Source organism: Drosophila ficusphila, unplaced genomic scaffold (genome assembly GCF_018152265.1).
Source record: "Drosophila ficusphila isolate 14025-0441.05 unplaced genomic scaffold, ASM1815226v1 contig_791, whole genome shotgun sequence".
Lineage (NCBI taxonomy): Eukaryota > Metazoa > Arthropoda > Insecta > Diptera > Drosophilidae > Drosophila > Drosophila ficusphila.
The window spans coordinates 27,732,539-27,749,572 of record NW_025064737.1 but is presented as its reverse complement, the minus strand read 5'-3'; the positions used below and the strand labels follow the sequence as shown (position 1 = coordinate 27,749,572).

Genomic DNA, 17,034 nt, shown 5'->3' with positions numbered 1-17,034 from the left:
TTTGGTGGGCAAACAAGCTTAATCTTTTTTCCCATTTTGTGGCTACTGATGGTTTTGTCTTTCGTCAATTTTCATGTGTTTGGCGTCAATTAAACGGCGGAAATGAGCAATTTTATGTTGGCCGACTTTGCCACTTGTTTTTTTTTATTTTTCGTATTGTGCCCCTATTCCGAGTCTGAGAAAAAAGCTTTTCATGTCTGCTTTGATGGCTGTCCACCCGTCCACAAAAGTAAACGCCAAAGCATCGGAAAGGCGATTAATTACTCGGCTCAACGATGTTAAATGCGCTTTTGACGCCCCCGCGGAAATTCTTCCGGTTCGTGTACAAAGGAAGGTAAAAGGGTTTAAGCGAAGACTTAATTTAATTGGGGGCAAACGAGAGCTGGGATTATCCCTCGCCTTTAGTTAAAGGGCTAACGGTAAAGCGGAAAACTTAATTAGGAAAATCACAAATTAGAAGTAGTGAGTATGGGTCCATTATTCTTTGAAAGGGGTTGCATCGTAAAATGGCAAATACATAGTTGTCAAAAAAATACAAAATTAACTAATGATGCAGTTTGTTAGAGAATAAAACCACATTTTTATAAGGTACGCCACATGAATTTGTGATTTTATGATTGGCCACGTAAGTCACGTATGTACTTGGCCAATTTCAAACAATTTTAGTTCGAGTTTTTCATGTGGCGAAGCCAGCCCCTCTTTGATTAGTTGTGTTTATTAATGCGGTAGTACAAAAAATTGAACTGAGAACCATTCAGTGTTAAATACTCGAATTGTTGTCTTTTAAAGGGAAGATCGAAGCATTCATACATATAATAAGACCTTTTATCTGGTAATTCGGAAGGTTAATCTACTCCTACAAGTATCGGACAGGTTTATAATCTGAAAGGGGGACGTCGATATCTATAGCGTCATTGCTGGGAAATGAGTAACTCGATACTCGAGATAAGGTCGCAGAAACGGTAAACGAACATGAAACAGCTGTTTCAGCTAGATAAGGGAATTTACCCCGATATTATATAAAAATGCTAAATCTGCCAAAATTGGGACACAAAACAAAAGTCGTAAAGGAAAGAAAGCGGTGCGATGACATAATAGAAGCTATTAAATTAGTGAATTAACAAGTGGAGGGGGGAATCAATATTTAAGGGGGAAGGTGAAGATGGGGTTGAAGTTGATTGCCAGAGAGGGGAGGGCGAAAGAGATTCGGAGAGCGCAAACTCCAGAACTGAGAGAGAGAGAGACAAAACTGACGTAATCGTTTGGAAGTAGAGAGAGCGGGAGAAAAACTCGAAGCAAACAAAATAATTTAATGAAATGAAATCATTCAAGGCAAACAACCCGAAAAAAACATCAATGAGAAAACAATTTAAACACTTGAGCGGCAACAAAAAATTACACTAACCTCCATTGCTGTTGTTTTTGTGGCTTTGTTTGGGCGTTTTTTCACCGTTAGCTGCCCTTTGTTGTTGTTGCACTGTGTTTGGATTTTTGACACGCACTAGAATTTGTGTGCCTTTGATTATTTGGGCGTGACACAGGAAAAACCGCAAAGAAACCACTTTTGTTGACAGAAACCCGCGTGTTTGGTAGTTTTCTTATATCGCGAACCGCACCAGCAACTCGGACACCGAATTTTTAGTTATTCCTAGTTAAAATCTAACTGAGCCGACGGAAACCTTTTTTTTAACTAAAGTTACCGTGATTCAACTTTTGAAAAACCCCAAGTGCCTAAAAAATACCGCCGGGAAAACCATCACTTGTACCTAAAGAAAACGGTTTGAAGCTCGGCTTTGGCGGACTTCAAACATTGTCAATGCAGCGGGTGTTTGGTTGATTGATTGAAGAGAGAGAAAAAGAGGAAAGCGGCATTGGGTTTCAGCATCGAAATTGTGGTTTTTAAAACAAAATGCAGAATAAATGTTTTAATAGAATTTTTAAAAAACTTTTAAGGTATTTTTTAGGTATATATGTACAGACAAGGAACTTGTTGTTGGTGCTTGTTAAGAGAGTGAGTTAAAAAGATAGTTTAAGAGAGGGAACGAAGAGAGTTTAAACGACCTGATCTTACAGTTTGAGAGTAACAATTGTTAAAAGCCCCATAGTTTTATGGTTACTGGAATTCGAAACTTTATTTTTCAACTACCATCGTTTTAAGAAAAAAGCAGCTTTGTTTTGTAAAAAATATAACCCAAATTGTTTGGGAAAAACAATATCAACAGCTATTAAACCTGGGTCGGAAAACCCAATACCCTCACCCCGCAGAAAACTCAATTACTCTTAAACCTAAATGACAAATTTTCCATACGGGTAATTTTATGGGCACATCATAAAATTAAAATTATCCAGAATGCACGCCATAAATCAAGTGGCCGGTCCCAAGAATACAGATGCGCCCATTTTCCGCCCTGCATATCATTTTCATTTCCATGCTCGTTTCATTTTATCAACTTTTCTTGTGTAATTTTTGAGCGAATTGCGTTAAATTAATTAGGGTTGTGATAAAGGGGGTGAAGGCGAAGGAAAAACTTTCGCGGCATTTCCATAAACAACAATAACAGGAGGTGCTGCATACTTTCGCAAAGGGAAATAGCGGCCTGTAGTGGCTTTGCTACACAGTAAAATATTTAATGTTCGTATTAGCTTAAACTTATTCCTGAATGTTAATCAGAAACTTCAGTTTAATATTCAGATACAAGAAGTAGTTTAATTTTATTTGTTTGGGTGCCTCCCGATTTTCAAGGCAAGGATTTCTACTGAATTCTACTCTACTTATTAACAACTTGCAGGTTTTCTTTTGCAGTGTAAGAGGTCAGGGGGCGTGGCAGCGAGGGCAAAACGTGATGCGCAGACAAATAGAAGACGTCATAAAAATGCCATTGTAAGTAGTTGAGCTTTCTTTTTTTGGCTTTTCGTTGGCATTGTGACAGGCGGTCTCTGCTTTTGTTGTTGCGCCTGCCAGTTGTTGTTGTTGTTGTTTGCAGGCTGTTATCCTTGTTGCTGCTGCTGCTGTGGCAAATCGACAAAAGGCACGCAAAGGAGGCAGAAACTCATTTCACTTGTGTCGAAAAGATAAATGCGAAGCGCTTAAAAAAGCAATTACCGCATAAATTGCGCTACAACGCGGTACGGCATATCCCCCTCGTACAGTGAACCCCCTACATCACTTCCCCTCTGCTTTCTGTGCACAGGATGCGGCGCATAAAACTTGCTACAAAAGACAGTCCTTCCTCGGCGGCTTTCTCACAAAACAAATGTTGGCAACACGCGAAAAACATGCAAAATGCATTGGGTGTGCGGGAGGGGAGGGGGAGGAGAAAGTCCTGATTGAGGGGGAGTCCGGCTTAATTGAAAAATCAATAGTGGGGCTGCCCCCGCAGCCGCTCGCTAAACTCCCGTAAATCAAGTTAAAAATCGCAGCAATCAAAGCACCTGAAGCGCAATAAAAACTCATTAAAACGAGCCCTCAAAACAGGAGAAATGCGGAGGAAATGCACAGAGAGAAATTGCTGATACCAACTCTGTGCTCTTAAAAAACAGAGGCACACTCTGGGAATCATACAGCCTGGATTAACTATTTTTGATTGATCTACGATATTTGTTAACCAATCTAAAATGACAAATTATTTTTTTTTTATAGGTTCCTATTTTCTCTCTGTGCATCCGATCATCCAGTGACGATTGGGGGCCAGGTGTTCCGTCCGGACCTTAGACTCCGGACTACGGTTTCAGCCACGGCCGAACTCCAAAATTGGATTTGAACAAATTACAACACATCGATTTCTCATTAGGGGAGGGGAAGCGAAAAGGAAACCGGGGAAAACCTGGCGAAAGGAGACGGGAAGCTGCGACATTTGATGGCGACAGAAATCACTTAAAGGGAAAATTTAATTGACTCGACTGCGGAAGTCAGCTGCCAATTTGTTGGCCATGCCCCACTGGCGCAGGAAATTTCGTCGACTTCCTGATTTAAATAATAACAAACTGTGCCGATGTCTGTTCAGCCAGCTTTTCCCCTTCCCTTCCCTTCCCTTCCCCCTCGGGCTTCCCTAAGTCCAAAGTCTTGCTTGTCACGCCAACTGACGGCCGGGAAACCCCCTTTCGGGCCCCCGCCCATGTTTTCGGCTCTGAGGGGGGAGGGGGGCCCAAGAACATGATTGGCGTCATCAGCGAAGGATCTGCGAAGAGATATCGGGGGTGTCAACGTTGATTTTGGTCAGCGTTTGCCTGCCGGCTTAGTTGAGTGTCAATATTTGCGCACCTCCTGTGCGTGGGCGGTGTTTTTGTGGGGGCGTGGCACTACAGGCAATGGCAAATTAAAATGTTTGCCTTATGATGCGGCTGGAAATATAAACATGACAGGGCGGAAGGCGGCGCAAACAAGAAGCCCAGGGGTTGTGGTTTTTGGGCGAAAAGTTGGGGCAGGCTTTTGTAACGTGTCAGATCGATAAAAATATTATAAACGATTAGGCCGGGAGAAGCTAGCAAAAAGAGGTTTGAGGGGAGTAATGCTACAACATTGCCATTTTCTCTAAACAAAAGAAACAAGTGGGATTCATAAAAGGGGAAAAAAAAACATTGAACGTTAAAACAAAAAGAAAAGGAAGCGTAAGTTAAATAAACAAACACAAGTAACTGAAAATAAGTTTATTTAGGCGACACAAAAATTTACCATTGAAGTGTACGATGTTCAATAATAATAGCTCTTTAAAACCCTTCATAAAAACCATAATTTATAAAATTGTGGTGATTTTGATAAGATCACAATTCAGTAAGCTCCACTGATTCTGAATCTGCAAGGATGCGCCAGGATGTGCAACGCCCTCTCCGCCGCCCACTCCACTTGTTTCTTGCTTTCCTGCCTGTTGACTGAGAACTCTTTGCATTTGTTGAACAACAATTTCCGGCACGAGCCGAAGAGCCGAATGGCCGAGCGAGGCGAGGCTCAACTGGTGAGGCTTCCACCGATTCGGGACGAAGGATAAAGGACGAACCTCGGCTGCTATAAGAAGCGGCTTCCGTCGGACGAAGCCCGGAGTCGCGTCAGCACCGTCGAACTGAAAACATCGCGACTTTGGTCGGCAAACCCGAAGCCAGAAAGCAGAAACGCAAACATCGAAATATCACGCATACGCCGCGTTGAACCGAAAAGAATTGCAAGTGAAGTGATACCGAAAAGAGTTTGCCGCCTTGGCTCGTTAGTCGAATTTTTTGTTGCCTTTTTGGGCAGTTTACGAGCGGCTCAGCATAAATTGGTAACGTGTATATCCTTTTTTTCGGTGGGGAGGGCTGATGGGAAGGATGCTCCTCATAAAAGTGCGTGAGCGCTGAGTATTTGCCCATGAATGGAATCCCGGGCAAGAACTCATGAATGAAGCTGGGAAACCGAGGATACATTTTGTGATTTATGCCGCGGGTTTGTCTGGCATTGTTGCTTTAATTATACGACTGCGAAAAGTTGCCGCTTTGATGTGGGCATTTATGGAAGCCAAGCACGCATAAATGCAAATGGAAACCCGCAGAAAATTGCAAACGTGTGTGTGCGTGTGTGAGTGTGAGTTGGCATAAGGATAACCCGAAACACCGCAGGACATTTAACACTTCATTGACTTTTGCGGCCCTTCTTGACTCACTGACTGACTGGCTGACTGGATGACTGGCTGACTGTCAACATTCCGGCGCAAAGTTTCATTTGCATTTCGTGTGCGCTGCCAGTGAAAATTAATGGTCGCAATGCCGTGGCAAGTTTTCCCTTTCGCTTTCCCCCTTTTCCCATTTGCGCCTTGCCAATTTGTTTGGCTTCGAACTCTTTAATAAGTTTGCCAGGCGCCGCAAACTTTTGCCAGCGGCACATTCCTGGCCCAACTCCTTTGACAACCTTTGACCCTTTTCCACACGCACACGTGTGCCAAAGCGCTGTGCGAGTGTGTGAGTGCGTGAGTGTGTGTGTGCGTTGCCATGGGTGTCTGATCCTTCGGCTTTGACATCTAATTTATGAAGCGCCCCCAAATCCGAGGCAGGGCCACATGTCCGCTCCAGCAACAGGCTGCAACTTCTCCCGGAGGACTCGTTTGTTAGGGGGTATCACGTAGTCGTTTGCCTTTATTTACTATCGCATTAGCCGACTGCGGCGAAAGTAATAGTGGTGTCAAATAAGTTTAATAGCGTGTGGCCATGGGGCAATAAAGCAACTTTTCCTGTCGACTCTCTGTCGGGCTTAATATAATTGCAAAAGGAATCAAATCAAGTTTACTTGCTAGAGAAACTATTAACAAAGTTGATCAACAGCCATGTAAATTTTTATTTGTGTTGCTACGTAATGTACTTCATCTTTTCTTTAATTAAAAAATAAATTTTTCTGCTTTTAAGCAAACAGAAGAATTATTCTGATTTAAATGTACGCTCCGTACTTTCTTATTGCTTTCACTTTTTCCCAGACTGAAATCTAAAAATAAAGAGCTTAGGGATAATGGCAGATCCCATTGGCCATTTGCTATTTGCCGTTTGCTATTTGCTACCAACTTCCCCGCCGGCGTTCGCCTTCCTTCCCCTTTCCGCTTCTATTTTTGTTGACCTTAAGTTAAGGGGAAAGGAGGCAGCGAGGGGGCGTGGCAGCTGCGTCGCATTCCTCAACTTGTTAGATTTGTTGCCCCCGCCGAAACTTTTTTAATGAGTTTCATAATCTTTGATGCGCTTCGCTTTGTTTTAGGCCCCCGCCCCTTTTGGCAAGTCGGCCTAATGATGTGCGAGCCGTGGAATGTGGCAGCGGCCTTTTGAAAATTGTTTTTCTCCTTCGCAGGACGGGGGATGGGATGGGACATGGGGCAGAAGTGCCGGGGTCGAGGGCTAGAGTTATTCAGCGAGTGCCGGGACGGCGATAAGCGTTTAATTGAAAGAGACCCCGGGTTTGCTGGGGCGGCAGAAGGGCTCCCCTCCGCGATGTCCGTTCCAGGTCGCCGGATGCCTGATGATTGCAGTTGGCAGTTGGCAGTTCGCAGTTCGCTGTTCGCAGTTCGCAGTTCGCACTTTAATCCCCGAATGCAGCTCGAAAACTCATGACCGCATACCTATTTTTTGAGCGGAAAGTTTAGTCGTTTAACATGGGTGTGCACTCGGAAAAAGTGTCGGAGTTAAAAAACTAAGCATATTCTTGTGGCAAAACCTTTTCCTCCCTCCGGTGTTCTGCAGGAAAACTTTCGGCGGAGAAAATAATTAATTTTAAAACATTCCCTATTGAGCCAATTAAGTAATTCGAAAACCCCAGATTAAATTCATACCACATACTTGAATTATTCCAGGGGGTTGTGGGTATTTTTGCAGAGCTTTACTGAAAAATGTTGGTTCGTTTTTTCCCAACTGCGATCCAATTTGGTTTAAATTATTCCCCCACTAATTGAAAGCGTTTCAAGTGGATTCGAGTGGAAGTTGAGCAGGCGAGAGAAGGCCTCCAAAGGGGCGTCAAAGGGTCAGGTTGAGTGGAATGCAATCCGAGCACACGTTGCTCATGTGGAAGCGCCGCCTCTGCCATTTAAATCTGGGAATCTAATTCCCTTTGTAGCCGTTCGCTTCCCGACTCAGCTCAAATTTAATTTGTTTAATTTCCCGGCCACGTACTGCCACTTCGAGCCTTTGTTGGCCAAAAGCAACATACGAGTAATACGAGTATTGGGCAACACGCAGAGCAAATGTGCAACAAAGGAGTGCGAGTGGTAGTGGGAGTGGGAAACATCAGCGGCATCTGGCACAAGAAATGCAATTGTGCAGCACATCCTTCTCTTTATCTCGTTCCCTGCCTGCTTTTCGACGGCCCACGCGGCGTATGCGTAATTTGTGTGCTGTTCCCTGTGTCGCAAAAGTCGCGGGTGGGAAATGCTCGGCGAGAACTTTTCGTGTTGCCAGAAGGCAGCTGGGGAAAAGGGGAAGATTGAGATTGAGTTCAGCGGGTAATTCTCCGGGGGAGGAAGACGCCGGGAAACCAGGCAACGGATTTTCAGTCGGACAGAGATAATCCTTTGTCCCGGCTGCTTTTCTTTCTCTCCGGCTTGTTTTCCTGTAGCCTTATGGCCATAATTTTGATAAATCGCATTGAATACGCTTCGCTTAATACTTTTACTTGTGCGAAATGGTTTTACGGTTGCCATTATCAATACTGCTGAGTTTCCAAGGAAACTGAATAGTCGGGGATGTGAAAAGAGTTTCTTTATACGGAATACCTTTTAGGTAGAACTCTTCCTCGAGGAAGGGTATCCAAAACATTCATTCACATAATGTTTCTATATTTCTGGGCTCTTTTTCTGGCTCCCACTATTGTTTCTTTTTCCCCAGACGTGCGTGATAGGGGGATATGAATAATCTGCGCGTTATTTCCATCTGCTCTTCACTCACGACTCCCCGTTCCGCCTTTCATTGCAGCTGGTCCCCACATAAACCCCCGCCCCCCGCCCCCGGTACCCGTTTCTCATTCGCACGGCCGTAATGAGGCAATGAGTCGTCGGGCAGCCGGAAAAGCAACAGCGGGAAACTCAGCCGAGGAGCCATGACATCTGGAGTCTGCCGGAGTCTGGAGCTTTGGCCTCTGCCCGAGTGAACACCCCCGTTCCAGCGATGCTGCGCGATATCTTCCTGTATTTAGTTCTAATCGTTTTATTTTGCTTCATTTTCATGGCGCAGTTAATCGTCAACGTTTACGCGTTCCAGCGCCAGCCGTCGCCTCAAAAAGCGGAGCGCAATGAAATTATATTTGTCTAGAGAGGAGACAAGCACCAGCCACCCACAAAGGCGCCCGAAAGACACAGAGAGTAATGGCGAATTTTCAGATTGAAAACGGATCTCACTAAAAGGTCTCATCTAAAGACAGAAATACGAATCATGGTATCGAAAATGTATCTCATAGAATACAAGGACAGTTCGCGGGAGAGGCGACTGCATCTTCCAAATCGCAAACCCCTCAATTATTATTTTATAACGTATTCCTCTCAGTAAGTCAACGTTTTTATGAACTGTAGGAACAGACTCCCCTTCTTTTTCAGTGCACTCTTGGCACAAAAAAGGAGGGCGGAAAATGAAGACGCTACAAAAGCAAAGGCTACAAGTCAAGTCGCGGTGGTTTCCATTTAATAAGAAAAGGAACTCAACTAGGTTCAACTCTCACTCGAGTGGGAAAAGTGGTGAGGAAAAGCCAGAGGAAAATGGTCTGTAAAGGGGGCAGGGGCGGCGGAGATCAGGGGGATCGCCGCAGGAGGAAGATAAACCCTCGAAGAACTGTTAAACTAGGTTGCGCGCTAATTAGTAACGGTAGTCTTGGGAGTGCACAATACGCACCACACACCACTACACACGAAACACACTGAAACACACACATATGCTGAGAAAAATATTCCCCTAACTATATAAAATAATTTTATTTATTTTAAATTGATTTCTTATATTCTTGAAAGATAAAAATCGCAATCGGAAATCCTTTTTTTGCATAACTTTATCGCCTTACTAAACTTACTTATTTTAGGGACCTGATACTGTAATGTTTTTTTTCCTGTGCGTTAACAAAGAAAGTTTTCCACACCGGCAAGTCTCCTGGGAAAAAGCAATGAAAAACCACTGTAAAATCCTCCGCGGCAGGAGCTGCAAAAAAATTCAGCGGAGTTTCCTCGCCGCGAAGGAAGAGCGGTAAAAGCACAAATTAATTTTATAATTTTTTGAATTTTTCCATCGAACTCTTTTGTTGTCATCCCGTTGTTTGTCTTTCATTACACTCTTTTCCCAGATTTTCACAGCAGCATACACAATAAATTCCCGTTCTGTTGTTAAAGTAATTGATTGAATGCGACACCAGAAATTTTCATTTAAAATCCTGATTGCCTATTTTCTGGGTGGGCTTTAAAGGGGCGTTTTAATTCTCCGACAATTGAAAAGTGCTGGAAGGACTTTGGGCTTTATTTTTTATCGATTTCTAGCCGCACTCGAGGCGGCTGTGTTTCAGCCTTTTTGGGTTGCTTTTTGTTCAATGGCTGTTTTTCTTTCTATATTTTTTGTTGCGCTCTCATATTTTTCGGTTGTTTTTCTTTTTGGCACGCCGCAGCGCGTTTTATTGTTTTCTTTTGAGCCTCAGCACTTGAGTCCTCGAGGGGCATACACACACTTGACCCCGTTTAAAAACGAGCATTGAAACTTTACAATGGGCCCCGGGAAAAGAGGCGGCCGAGGGGCGTGGCCGGGTATTTAACTCTAGCTGTCAGTGTGTCCAAATGGAAATTAAAGTTTCATCAAACGCTCAAAGCTCTCTTAGCGGATGTGGGCCAAGTTTGCGCAGAGTTTTCGAGGGGATTCGTAGAATTTAAGTCTAAATTTAAACTGGGAAGCCACAACAGACTCGCACACATAAATACACGCACACACACACACAGCCATATCGGAGGAGAATCAAAATGTATTAACCGAAAATATAAAGTTTTACAATTAAAGAACCGATCATAGAGGAACATTTTACGAGTACGGTTATATACTCCACTATACATACTTAGATATATGATATATACATTCGAACAATAATAGTCTTAGTCGTCAATCGATAAGTGCTAAGCAGCCCAAAAGATATTACACCATAAATTGTATCGAACTTGTAGTTAGATCTGAACAATGAAATCGAGAAGAAAATCGAAATAAATTAAATAAAACTAATAAATGTTCTTTGCAGAAAAGAAACAAACGAGTTTTATTTGGAAGAAGATTTTTAAAATGCCACATAAATGATTTAATTACTTATCTAAATGAATGGTTAAGTAATAAGTTAATTAGTAGAATGTATACCCCTGGGAAGTAATTTAAACTTGCTTAAGCACGAAACCTGGTGAAGTGAATACTGAATAATTAATGAAAGAAAACCGAAACTTGCAACTAATTTGCGATGCAGTCATCTTGCCGGAGCATCTGGGATTCCCTTTAAACTCTTTCAGCATCCATAATTGAGGTTAACCCACTTGGCCCCGCCTTAGCTTAACCCTCTGAGATCCTCCATTTTGGCGAATTGAGTGACCAGTCCATTAACGTTCCCATTTCCATTTCGCAGCCCCTTGAGGAAGTGTTAAATGGCGTTGGGCAATCGGCATGAGCGGAGATGAATACATTATCTCGGCCATTTAGCCGAAAGGAGCGGAGCAGAGGGAAATCGCTTGTCATGTCGCTGAGTCCTCGGACAAAACTTTTGGCTCCCGTCCAGATTGCAAAAAGAAAAGCTGCCGGCCAGGCGTTTCCGCTGGTGATCCCATCTGTTTTGTTTTCCCTGTATGCAACAAGCTTGTGCCACCCCTTTTTCACCAACCACCCCCACCCCCCCCACCTCCTCCTCACCCATGCATTTTCCTGGGGCCGCTGCATTTTTGCTGCCTTTCGCTCTTCCTTTTGGGGTTTGTTTTTATTGCATGCCAAGATGTCTGAGCTTTCAGAAGACCAACGGACATGATGGGCAACAAAAACAAAGACCAGAGGCGTTGCGAAAGGGGGAAGGGGAAAGGGGGAGTGGGGGATGGCCGGTTGAAATGCCACCGAAATGGATTTTTGTTATTGTTATTGTCGTTGCTCTCGTTGGCTGAATTTTATTGCATTACAATGAACTGCGCCTTGACCAAATTTGGTCAGCAAATGAAACGAAATGAATGAGAAATTGAACGTAAGAATGTACAGTGAAAACAAGGCGATACAATTTTCACAACTCAACAATAACAAATATATATTTTAAACAAATATTTTGAATCGTTAAACTGCTTAATGATTTTTTTTAATTTAAATCAAGAAATCAATAATTTAAAAACAAAAACAAAAAAATATAAATCAAGAACGTAAACAGTTTTGACATTTATAAAATCGGGAAAAATGTGAGCTCAACTTATGGCAATAAAATCGCTTAAGGCTGCCTTGACAGCCAATTTTTCACTTGCCATCAGCTGACAGCTGTCGAAGGTTGGGGAAACATTCGGAAGAGCGGCTATTTGGAGAAGCGACAACAACCCACAGTATTTATTTATTATTTATTTAATATTTATTTGTGTCGTTTGCCTTCCCACTTTGATCTGTGCAGCGACAAGTTCTTTGCCAAAGTCAAGTCAGCTGCGGAAAACGATGCGCGGAAGTCGAGGGGGAGGGGAAGGGGAAGTGGGTGGAACAGGGGAAAAGGAAAATGAGTCCTTGTTCCACCCAATTGACAAACGAAAATCAAAACTAATTAGACGCAAATTAATGAGCCATGCCACAACAGAATCACCAGAAAATCAGCAGCCATGGCGAGAAGAAAAGCAAATGTGATGAAAATGCGATGTGAAAATGTGAGAAGCTGACAAACAATTTGGCAGTGTGGACAGCTCTGCGGGCGGGGGATGGGGAGGGGTTCTCCCCACCTCCCCTCCCCTGACCTTTCAGCTGGGTGGACTATCAAAATAAATCAGCGAGCGAAAGAGAAGTCTTTATCGAGGCTCCCTTAAAGTGCAGAACCAAAGAGATATTTCTCCAGAGGAAAAGTTAAGGAGAGAATAAACACTCACACATGCAAACTAACGCACGCACACGCACACCGAAGCATGCACACTGTCAGGAAATTTAGAATGGACCACACGGCGTATGCGCAATTCGGTTTGGCACTGTGCCAACGCTCTATACTTGGAGATCAACGGAAAAAGTTGCTGATTTTTTGCCAGAAATTATTTATAACTGCTTGTTCATGCACAATCACAGACACACATTCGATTCGCAGCTAGATATACATATGTACCAGTATCTGTGTCTTATTTTCGAAACGAATCGCTCTTTTGCTCTTTTGCCCAGCTGCGTTGACTTGGCCAACAGAAATGTGTATAAGTTGGCTCCGAATATTTCCATCTGATCGGTCCATGGAATTAAGTTGGAGTAACGAACATCGCAGCGAGTGTATGAATGGACCAATGCTTTTTTGTACAAATGAATGAATACCAACCTTGTTTGTAATACTACAATTTGGGCGTTGTTATATTTAAACAAGAATTCTGCTTACCTGCAAAGAGAAGAAGAGAGAAATTAATTGATTATTTTTGATACGCTTTATATTATCTGTATACATATTGTATGCATAAACAAGGGAATAAATTGAATGTACAGGAATTGATATCTGCTAATATTATACTTTCAGAAAATGTTTGTATTCTATCGAAAAATAAAAATGTCTAGTTTGGAATTCAATAATTAAATAATTTATTCATTTGGTAAATGGCAATAAAACTATTTTCGGCTCAAATAAATGGTTGATAAAGTAAATTAATGGCCGTTAAAATTGTCTAGACAAATTTATGTTTGAACGAAATGAACATAAATAAATTCTAATAAGGAAAAGCTTTTCCTTTTTGCAGCAAACTCATGTAATAAGCAAATTACGCTCAATACAGCTTCTCTTTTTTGTATTAGTACCAGAAACAAAGCAAATTTTAAGAATCAATATATTTTCTGGCTAATGAAACGCTTTATTATCTGATTATATCGCCTATGAAAGTAGGCACCCACAAGGGCCAAAGCAGCTCAAAGTCAATTAGCCTCTTGACTGAACCCTAATGATCCCGAGAAGCCCCTTTGTGCCTCTTCTGACCAAGTTAATTGCGCAAAATGAGTGAAAAGCAGCTGCCACCACGCGCCGAGCCACTCGAAGAACACATAATTTGTTTTATTACATATATAAACATTTATGTATTAGAGTCGGCAAATAAAACAAAATTGCCGAGAGGGCTCCACATTATGGCTCTAGTTCGGATTCGTCCTGGCTCCTCCGAATTGTTTCACACGGAAGCAATCGTAAAGTGCTTAATTAATGCCCACCTACATGCGACAAGGTGCAAAAGTGGGGCAGTCCTGTGCGGAGTCGGGTTTCCCCGGGAAAATGCGACAGCAAAATGGCACAGGAGGAGCCGCATCACTTTTAATTAAAAGATAAAAATTCCCTGCCCACCAGTTTACGAGGCGAGTGGCTTGGGCTGGGGGGCAATATGCGCCTTTCGAGGTGACGCGTCAAAACGCATAAAACGAAGGACGAGAACTGTTTAAGAAATTAACACACACCCACTCAGAAGAGGAGTTTCCCGCCGAAGGAAGGGAGCGTGAAAATAAGGGAGCAGATGGAAAGTGAGTAATGAAAATTACAGGATAGTGTGGGAAACGCCAGCTTAAAGCACCCCATTAAATCAATTAGATATAATTCAATTTAATGGGCAAATCATCATAAAGTTCCGTCTTGAGTGCCATAAGTTTGATGAATCAAATTAAAAGTGAAGGGGAACACAAGTTAGATTTCAAATGAATCTGAACTTAGTGCTGAAATATTGTTTAATGCCACTAGAAAAGGGAAACTAGAGAAACTGCTGCACTTTAAATCCTTTTAAAGGCCCTTAGATGGCTTCCATTACGGAGGTTCGTATCACTGTCCTGTTTATCTAGGATTCCACTTCTACCTCTGCTTTTGTGACTTCCTGTTTAGTGCATTTTTTAATGGCTAAACTCCAGAATCGATCCGCAGAATGCATTGACTGCTTCGCCACCACTTCCCTGATAAACTCTGGCAGAGGAAAAGCCAGAGATGAAAGTCAGGAAAAAAGGTGAAACGGGGAAACGGGAAACGGGAAAAAAAGGAAAAGTCATAGAGCGACAGAGCGGAAGTGTGTGTGGGGATTGCTGTAGCTGTTGTTATTGTTGCGACTTGATTGCTGCCTGCCATGAAAACCTGCGGATAAAAAGTCAACTATTCGTGCTGTACACAGAAAAAAAGGGGTGGAGCATTTCTTACAAATAACAGTTTTGTTTTCAAAAATAAGAATATTATTGCACACATATCAACAATACATGCTAATCCATGTAGCATATTTACTGAAATAAATAGTCTTCATAAAGCTAAGCTGTTTCTTCGAGTGGACTTATAAATGTTGGCCGGCAGGAATGCTCATATGTAGGAATGCTCCGTGCCAGCTGGAGTCAGTCGGAGAATGTTATTTTTCCTTTCATCCTGCCCTTTTCATTTTCCCCTGCTCTTCCTGCTTTTCCTGTTCCTTCCCTATTTTTTGCTGATTTGAGAAAGGCAGAGCCAAAATGCCGTTGGGCAAAGGAAAACAACCGAGCAGGCAAACAAAATCTTAGGTGGGGGCTATAAAGCGGCTGTTTCAGTGTAGGTGTGAGCCAAGGACACCCAGGAGTGTGTGGAGGTGTTGGTACATTAAGTGAAATAAAATCCTGTTAAGCGAAACAATGAAGCTATTAAAAAAAAATATGTAAGCTCCTGCGTTTTCAATTCTCGAATGTGCTTGAATTGGGTGGGCGACTGGGTGTTTCCTTCCATAATGCTCAGCATTTTCACCCGATTGGGGGGTAAGCCTCATAATATCGTTTAATAAATACTCTGCAGCTTGATTGATTGCTCCTTCAACATTTTGAATTCCGAGAGCGACAGGTGGGCCAGAATCTCTTACATCTAAGCACTTCCCTCCTTATTTACACCCCCTGGTAATTTATGCGAACGGCCTTTCCCTCCAAGGGAAAGCAAGCGAAACCACCAGATTGGATCCCATGTGGCTGGCTACAATCAAAGTGGCAATTGTGGGCTGGCCATTCTCCCCGCACGAAGATTATCCCCCTCATTCTCCATCCCCCATTCCCCATCCCCCATCCCCCATCCCCCATCCCCCATCCCCCACCCCCTCTTTTTATCCTTATCAAGCCCGGCGACCTGGAAATACTTCATCTTCCTTCCCTTTTCAAGTCTGGAACCCTTTTAGTGGTCGAGCAGTTCCTTCCCAGAACTTCCTCTCCCCCGAAAAGTATGTGCATACATTAGTCGGGGCCTGGGGGAAACTCCCTGCCTCCGATGGTGATTAATGTTTCTCGGTTTTTGTTTATTTTCTGGAAGCCATCCAGGCGCAAAAGCGTCACTAAATGCTCCAGTTAATTAGCCATCGATGAATAACCTAAGGGTGTATCTTTGCGATCCAGTGAATAGTTTGGTCGAGGTTACCGAGAAATCTGTAGCCAGTCAAATGGTGATAAAGAGAATCCTATAAATTATTTTGCTGAATTCGTATCAATTTGTGTGGACCTTTACATCGCTTCAGATGCAGGCTTAAATTCAAAAAGGTGAACTCTGTTCAGTTTAATCGGTTTAAATAGACAAAAAAATAAACAAGCTCTGCCACTAAATTCTCGTGACTGTCACCCGAGAAATTCACTAAAATCTCAATAAAACAGCTATTTAGTCTATGTTCTTGCCCAGATACTTGTCTTCGCCTCCGCCCCGACTGAAAAAATATAAAGAATTTTCAGAGGCACACCGACGCTCTGTAGGAAATATCAGCGACGGACGGAACGAGTGGAACTTTCAATCCGTCGGGTATTTGTCAGTTTGACAGCCGGGGGCGTTGGCGAATCCACCCAGTTCGTACCTTGGTGGTGCGGGTTTTGTGCCACTGGGAGGTTTTCTTGGTCGTCGTGGTGGTGGTGGTCTCCTCCTCCACCACCTCCTCCTCGTCGATGACGTCCTTGTCTTTGGCAGAGTCTGCCATGGCGAGTGTGTTTTCGAGAGTGCTGTAATCCTTTCTAGCCCCGAGTACGTTGCATAAATGCTTTTCTTCACTCCACACTCTTCTCTCCGCAAATATTATCGTATAATTTTCTTAAATTTTTTCCTTTTCCTTGCTCTGACTCACTCACGAACATCTTTTTTCGCTCATTTTCACTGGAAACACATTAGATATTCGCTTTAATATCTGCGCACGAATATGAATTAAATATTATTTATTATTTATTTATTTGTTTCAACCGATGATTTCTGTTTTCTTTCGCAAATCTCTCTTTCTCCGGTGCGAATTTATGGCTGCAGCTGCCTCGAAAAGTGAAATTCTCGGCTATAATTAATTAAACGCGTTTACCAACAACATCAACAACAATTTCGAGTGCAAATTTGTGCGCCAAACTTGGCCGGCAATTAAATTCTGTAATTATTTGTAAATAAGCGGCAATGGACGCAGATTTATGAACTTATAA

At 42.8% G+C, this 17,034-nt stretch overlaps 2 protein-coding genes across 10 annotated transcripts in view; one reads left to right on the top strand and one right to left on the bottom strand.

The window, feature by feature from the left end:
• LOC108099384 (tropomodulin) overlaps positions 1–17,034 on the bottom strand; it is a 45,994-nt gene that overhangs the window by 14,459 nt on the left and 14,501 nt on the right. Inside the window, exon 1 of one of the 9 annotated variants that reach the window (XR_001771926.2) lies at positions 16,434–16,654. The exons of 6 other annotated variants lie outside the window; for them this stretch is intronic. The gene's annotated coding sequence lies outside the window, so the exon portion shown is untranslated. Of the gene's footprint in view, positions 1–1,405; positions 1,706–16,433; positions 16,655–17,034 lie in introns of those variants that run through there. 2 more of the 9 variants (XR_006245815.1, XR_001771930.2) reach the window with 2 other exon arrangements.
• LOC108099388 lies at positions 4,480–9,177 on the top strand. Its single transcript, XM_017202886.2, has 2 exons — positions 4,480–5,255; positions 8,413–9,177. The coding sequence occupies exon 2, from the start codon at positions 8,605–8,607 to the stop codon at positions 8,746–8,748; it is 144 nt and encodes a 47-aa protein (XP_017058375.1). The 5' UTR covers positions 4,480–5,255; positions 8,413–8,604; the 3' UTR covers positions 8,749–9,177.

Bases quoted from the DNA above. Each gene is read 5' to 3' on its own strand.
- LOC108099388 (XM_017202886.2), top strand. From the start codon at position 8,605: ATGCTGCGCGATATCTTCCTGTATTTAGTTCTAATCGTTTTATTTTGC.